The sequence below is a fragment of the Onychostoma macrolepis genome, chromosome 05 (genome assembly GCF_012432095.1).
Source record: "Onychostoma macrolepis isolate SWU-2019 chromosome 05, ASM1243209v1, whole genome shotgun sequence".
NCBI classification, from domain to species: domain Eukaryota; kingdom Metazoa; phylum Chordata; class Actinopteri; order Cypriniformes; family Cyprinidae; genus Onychostoma; species Onychostoma macrolepis.
This window is the reverse complement of record NC_081159.1, coordinates 9,617,710-9,624,354: the sequence shown is the minus strand read 5'-3', so window position 1 is coordinate 9,624,354 and position 6,645 is coordinate 9,617,710. Positions and strand designations below refer to the sequence as shown.

The 6,645-nt window shown below is 37.3% G+C and overlaps 1 protein-coding gene across 3 annotated transcripts; it reads right to left on the bottom strand.

The window, feature by feature from the left end:
- Positions 1-1,345: 1,345 nt before the first annotated feature.
- Positions 1,346-6,249, bottom strand: LOC131541425 (arrestin domain-containing protein 3-like). 3 transcript variants are annotated; one of them, XM_058777150.1, is made up of 9 exons: positions 6,178-6,249; positions 6,020-6,069; positions 5,561-5,681; positions 5,418-5,459; positions 5,202-5,262; positions 4,372-4,519; positions 3,276-3,372; positions 2,351-2,607; positions 1,346-2,249 (listed from the first exon to the last, which is right to left on the bottom strand). In XM_058777150.1, exons 2-9 carry the CDS (start codon positions 6,047-6,049, stop codon positions 1,905-1,907), a joined length of 1,101 nt encoding a protein of 366 aa, XP_058633133.1. In that variant the 5' UTR covers positions 6,050-6,069; positions 6,178-6,249; the 3' UTR covers positions 1,346-1,904. The 3 variants fall into 3 exon arrangements, with proteins under 3 accessions (XP_058633133.1, XP_058633132.1, XP_058633131.1); XM_058777149.1 differs by having other exon boundaries at positions 6,020-6,245; XM_058777148.1 differs by lacking the exons at positions 6,020-6,069; positions 6,178-6,249 and having other exon boundaries at positions 5,561-5,990.
- Positions 6,250-6,645: the final 396 nt, after the last annotated feature.

The window sequence follows — 6,645 nt, the reverse complement described above, 5'->3', positions numbered from 1 at the left end:
TCGGCTGACTGTATGTACACTAGCCTTGCCGCGCCCCCCTTATCATAACTCAGCGCCCCCCCTAGGGGTCGCGCCCCCCAGTTTGGGAACCACTGGGCTATTACATTCAGAAATGATGTAGGCTAAAATGCCGGTAAACCAAAATGTTTACAAACATTATAAATACAGTTAGTAGTTTCTCTCCACAACAAACCTCTAAACTTAAGGATATAGCCTATAAAAACATCAATCCAAAAAAAATAAATAAATAAAAATTACAAGGTGAAACTGATGCCTACCTCTCTCATTCGGCACGAATCCAAAATGTTTCCATATTCGCGACGTATGCTAAAATATTATTTATTATAGGCTTTGTACTTTCATCGACATAAAACATCATCCTTCACAACGGCTAGCCTATATCAGCACAGTGAGGCGGTGGTCACGCTGAACGCAACAGATTGGACAACGGAGCACTTTAACTTTTAACCGTTTAAAAGTTCTTTAACTGTAACCGTTTCTTTAAAATATGTTGCATCTTTGTGCGCGAGGCGCCAGCGCGAACGCTGGTTGGTTATACAGATGCAAGATATCATTCAACACTGTCAAGCTTTTGCAAAACAAATAAAGCTGTAAAGCTTTTGCAAAATAAAGAAAACTAATTTCTGCCATCTCCTTTTCCTTTCCGAGACCTTTGGAACGCGTCACAATGAACCGTAGGCCTAACTCAGCATTTTTTTATTCTTTCGTTTCGTTAATCTGTCAATGATTTAAGTGAAATATATTTAGTGTATAGGGATATACGTATATTCCTTTTTATTTAAGCCTATAGTTTTATTCTGTTTTCTCCATTCATAGAAGCGCTGCAGGTGCATAAGATCTGTTGAATCCATCTATCCTATTGTGACTGACCTATGACGAGCTCACAGCTGAGCGCGCGGGCATTTCACTCGCTGGACGCATCAGCGTCACATTTGCATAGGCCATACTATTTGAATTCCTGATTGGTTAACAGCAAATATTATATGGAACGATAAAATAACGTTATTAACCGGTTAATGGCCATTTCAAATTTTCGATTCTATTCGGAACTATAAAATTTGATTTCGTTTCTGTTTCCAGTTCTATTCCAGTCAAAATTTCGTTCGTTTCCGGTTTTCGTTTTCGTTCCTTGAACCGGTTCAGAGCCCTGGTTTTAATTCTTCGTGTCCCTAAAATTATTTTAGCATAATTTCATAGGGTCTGTTGTTACTTTTAGTCACATTTGATTCTCGAGTAACCAACATGTTATGAAATAATCAGAACTTAGGTAAAGAAACTCATACAAGCATGTACCATTGTTGCAGTAATAGATACAGTCTATAGATCAATTCATAATGGATGGAGTTTAAAAGTGCAAATGCAGTACAGTATCAATACAACTGCAGTACTATTAGCAAAATATTTCAGTAGGAGTGGTTAGAGAAAGTTTTTTTTTTACCATCAAAAACTGCTGCTTGTAGACCTTATGTTCCAGAGAAACAAGCAAGCAGCCATTTTTAGAATGTTGTTTTGAACTTCCGTTTTGCAGTAGTTCTGTATATTTCTATAGAATTGCTGTCAAAGAGTTTTAGCAGGTGAAGTCCATTTGCTTACTGTAGAGCACTAAAATCTTTGAAATGGATGTCAAAACAAATGTCAGTAGACTGGGAAGATTTTAAAACGAGCGGTTCATTCCAAAGTTCGTAACTTCTTACCTTCGTGTTGCGTAAATATAAACTGAAGACAGAAGACAATGAGTGAAGTGCTAAAAAGTGGCAGGGCTACATAAGGTCTATACATTTCCTGTATAATGGAAGAAGTGCTAAGCTTAAAAGGCACAATAATAGGCACTGAGCTTGCAGATAGAAGACATGTAGACAAAGCTGTTTGGCTGGTGAAGGAGACTAATAAGGCACATTAGGAGAGGATTCTTTAGTGCTTTGATTTGGATCAGAAACTGGTGCAGAAGGAGCCGGATGGAAACCAGGTTGGATGGCATGTGGATTTGGATAGACCCCTGCAGCAGCTCCTGGATAGGGCGGCACTGTAGGGTCGTACAGATTGGGGTAAAGTCCTGCAGGTGGAGGAGGTAGTTCACCAGGATAAGGCACAAGGTTAGGCTGAGGTGGTGGATATGGCTGGAATCCTCCAGGTGGGCCTTGCCAGGGAGGACACGGTTGATCAGGTGGAAGAATGACCACAGGAAATCTGACTTCTGGATCCGATGCAAAAGACACATCCAGATAGACCTGAAAGACAATCATGTTTTTGCTTTACTCTTCGATAGAAAGTCTTGTTAAGCTGAACTATTGCTTTAAATATGGCAATAATGCAGAAGACAAAATAGCACCTTGAGTTCATACTGCACTTTTAGAATTCTGCAGTTTTCAATGGTGACAGTCAGGTCACGTGGAAGGGTCATGTCCACTATGAATTTTGACTTTTCTCCAGAAGGGATGCGATCTCTAGTCTCTTTGACTATATCTTTATATGATCTATTAGTGCTCCTGTCAGCGATGAACGTCTGTTGCTGCTTGAGGCTGTACTTTAGCTTGACGTCACGAGATGAAGAGTTGTCAATGTCAACAAAAACTCTGATTGTTTCACCTGCAGAAATTATTACAATTAGAGACAACATACATCAATAACTACAAAAACAAAGAAACAAAATGACTATAGCCGGATTTCCATCTAAGTTGCAAATTTAATTTGTGTAAAAACTATTTACAGATAAAGCAGCGTTTCTCATCCAGTGTGTTTAGAAGGACACATGTAGTTACATCTGGAGAAATTGAAGTCAAATCATTTTGATGTTAGTCTTTGACTTGAGATGTTATACGAAGCTCTGCTGCTATTTTCTTCTCTAAGCAAATTTAGTCCTAAGACTTTTTTAATGTAGATTAATCAGTCTACTCAGCAAATGTATTGACCTCAAGTGAGCGCATATATGTTTTTTGATGTGAATTTGGGAAATTTGATTTGCATGTTCCTTGGTAACATTCTGAATTTTTATGCAATATCTTATAATGCGCATAAAAATATGTTGATGGAAACCCGACAATTGACATTGCAGGCTAGTGTCTTCAGTTTAGGTAGCTTTGACGGAGACGCTTGAGAGCTACACATGTGATATGATCACCTTGAAAATTGAGTGTTTAATCTTATCAGTACACATTACTGACACTCTATCCTCCAATTTGATACTGTTAAGTGCTTTGACACAATCTGTATTGTAAAAGCGCTATATAAATAAAGGTGACTTGACTTGACTTGACCTTGCATATAGCCAGTTTTTTCAGCTGTTACAGTCATTGCCATTTTTCCTGAGCCAAAAAGTTTCATCTTCTTGTCTTGTGTGCCAGATTGTGGTTGCTGTATGAAAAAAACAACATTCTAAATCGAGTGAACTGAATTCACACTACATTTAATCTAAGCTTTAAATCACAAACAATTGGTTTAAAATCACATTACTGGAATTCTGATGACGGTTTATAAAATGGATAGTTCCATTATTTGATAATGATTAGCTGAGCCATGTTCAAAGCCATTGTAAATTACTCTAGAAACACATACCTGTCACCTCATTAAATCAATATTACTGCGCCACTGCATGTGTGTTGCTTGGCAAACAATAATCAGAATTACATTGCTTGGGGGATGATGAATAGTATTTATTATGTGTTAATAATTATAATCAAAGACTATAGAAATACAAAGATGGTTCACTCCTTTACTTATGAATGGCAGAAACTGCAACGTGCAATATAGCGGGATAGTCCCGCCTTCTAAATGAAAGAGCAAATCGTTGATTGGTAAAGTCATTGCGTCACTGCAGCGGCTGTCAGGAGCTCCGGTTCCCATAGAAACCTGGGGCTGGACCAGCTGATGTGTGTGCGCAGTCATAAGCGTGTTGGAACTACGCATGCGCATTGGCTGGTCTAGCCTGAAAAATAAGCTTTTTAAACACTATTTGTGCATAAGAAACAACATTCATGGGGCTGTTCATTTCAGATTTTGTTGCTGATTTGAAATATGTAATTTAATCGTGAGTTCAGCGAGCAATTTTTGAGATTTCATGATTCCCCCATTCATTTAGATAGGACTTGGTCTTGTTTAAGCTCCCCGGAGGCATTGCAAAATATGGTGGCCGAGTGAACGGACTTTCCTTAAAAGGGACTTTGTTATAATAATTGCTGCTGGTTTAGATGATGAATAAAATAAACAACACCCATTAGCTGTTCTAAATGCACTGTAAATGCATCGCTTCTTGGGGCTTAATGCTTTAATAAGAGGTTACATCATCTCTCTATTTATGTGAATTGAATTGATAGATGAGAGCTAAAAAGTGAAATATGGTATTATAATTCATACCAGTAAGTGATCATTGGTCCCATCATTTCTCAGCACAAAGTTTAATTCCGTATATGTAGAAGATGTTGACTTCCAAGGCCTGCTCAGCTTTACCATCAAGACATACTTAACCCAGCCATGACATCCTTTAAAAGATGGTGGCATATTTCTGAAATAGGGGAAAATAAAACTCTTTAGTTTCTGACAAGCATTACAGTGCATGACATGTCATTTAACAGTATATCTTATGCATAAATGTGCATTATGCATTAGCAAAAAGAATGTATATATTAATATGATTAATGCGATTTTTAGGGGATGATAATTTGTGTGTTAATATTGTAACTGAACTGGAAGGAATCATGCTCTTGCTGATTCACTCATTTGTTCCGTATATTGTGTTCATGGGCTGTGAATGACGGTGAGCGTGATTTCACCAAGTACAACATGTTCCTGGATCAACATCCTTGTTGATCCTGGAACGTCATTCCAATCAACCAATCAGAATTGAAGGATAACTTTTCAGGAAATATAAGTTTTAGGCTTATGATCAGGGTTAGGTGCTTCGACACCCTTGTTAATCAGCTATCATTTCTCACTTATTTTAGGAATAAATTATGGGTAGGGTTAGGTTTAGGGGTAGAGATTGGGTTAAGTCTATATTTTTGGACAATAATGTTGATCCAGGATCAACAAAAGATGTTGATCCAGGAACATGTCTTACTTGGCAAAATCACGGCGACCGTGAATGACACCTGCTGAATATTATTTCACTGTGCACATATTTACACAATAAGGAACAACAACAATTGAAGATGTATTTTGAAAGGCACATCAGTAGTATCACTCACTGTTGAGGCAGCTGAAAACTGAATGGAAAAACATGACTTCCTGGCCTAATCACTGATCCATCTGATGAACAATAAGGTTAATATGGGTTATATAATATATGAGTTACAATAGTTTTTACTATCAGCAAACAATCATTTTAAGTTTCATGTAAATTATGAAAAAAATGATTTAATTTTATGCAACTTACTTACTGGGTATATAACCCATTTACTTACAAGTCTCTCCATCTACAAGAGTCGTACTCTTTTCACTTTCTCCTGTAGACGTCACAGCAAGAAATAAAAGTATTAAGTTACACAATTTGGAATAAAAATGTGACAGTCTTATATATTTGAAGTTTTCTAATGTGCAACCTCACCTTTCTTCGAGCTCTCTTGAATGAAGTATTGCTTTAGCTTTAAGTATCTCTCATGGTCGCTATAGGTTCTTTCGTCGTCACCTGAGCCTTCAGTCCAGCTCACATCTGCGTCCCCTGTCAGCTTCACAAAAAAACTGTCCACCTTTATTTCTTTGGTTACCTCCAAAACAACTCGCCCCTCTACAATATCCCCACTAGTAAAAGTATTGCTTTCATTAATCGGGTCGTAGTGAAGACTGAACTCTTTTATGGATTTTGACATTTTAGTTTCTACGTCTGTATTCTAGACATTCAAATCTAAAGCAGGATTGTCCTTCCTGTAAAAGTAAACACGGGTTGAGGGCGTGACGCTTACAACAATTGCCGGGTTAGCAATCTCTAAACATTGCGTAACATCAGCTGTTCGAAAGCTTTTTATTTTATTTTATAAATATATAATTTTAAGGAATCTAAAGTCACCTTTCCATACCGTAGCCTTCGGTCGTGCATTGCGACGACATCACTTCCGGCTAAAAAAGAAAAGAAAAGGGAATGTACTGTTATCACATTCGCTCTGCACTGTTCTAATTATGTTTACACATTGTTGTACTAAAATTAATAACAATACAATGAATTACAGTTATAAGAATTTGTCTGTGCTATTTATTCAATTCTTTCAATGCAACCAAGAAGACTCTTTATGAGCTGCGCTTGTAAGAATGATTGAGCTTGACCTAGTAGCCACTAGATGGTGCCATTTTTGCTTTTTTGGACATTATTTTGTTTAATTTACTCAGGTATAATTTTGCGTTTGTGTCCTTTTTATTGCATTGTTTTCCTTAGCTTACTATTTTAAATGATTTCGTCATAAAAAAAAACTTCATTTATCAGCTATTGTGCCTTGAGCATGTGAATTTGGGTCTGATAGGTCTACTAAAACATCAGAGTTCAAGCCTTGTTTGGCTGTTACTGATTCTATTTGAGTGTAATTTCTGCTTTGTGTCACCAGAGGTCTCCATTTACAGACATGCATGCTTATCAAATAGTTTATTTCATCTGTTGACATCGAAGCAGGGGGTTTGTGTGGGTTTTAGTTGTGCTTAAAG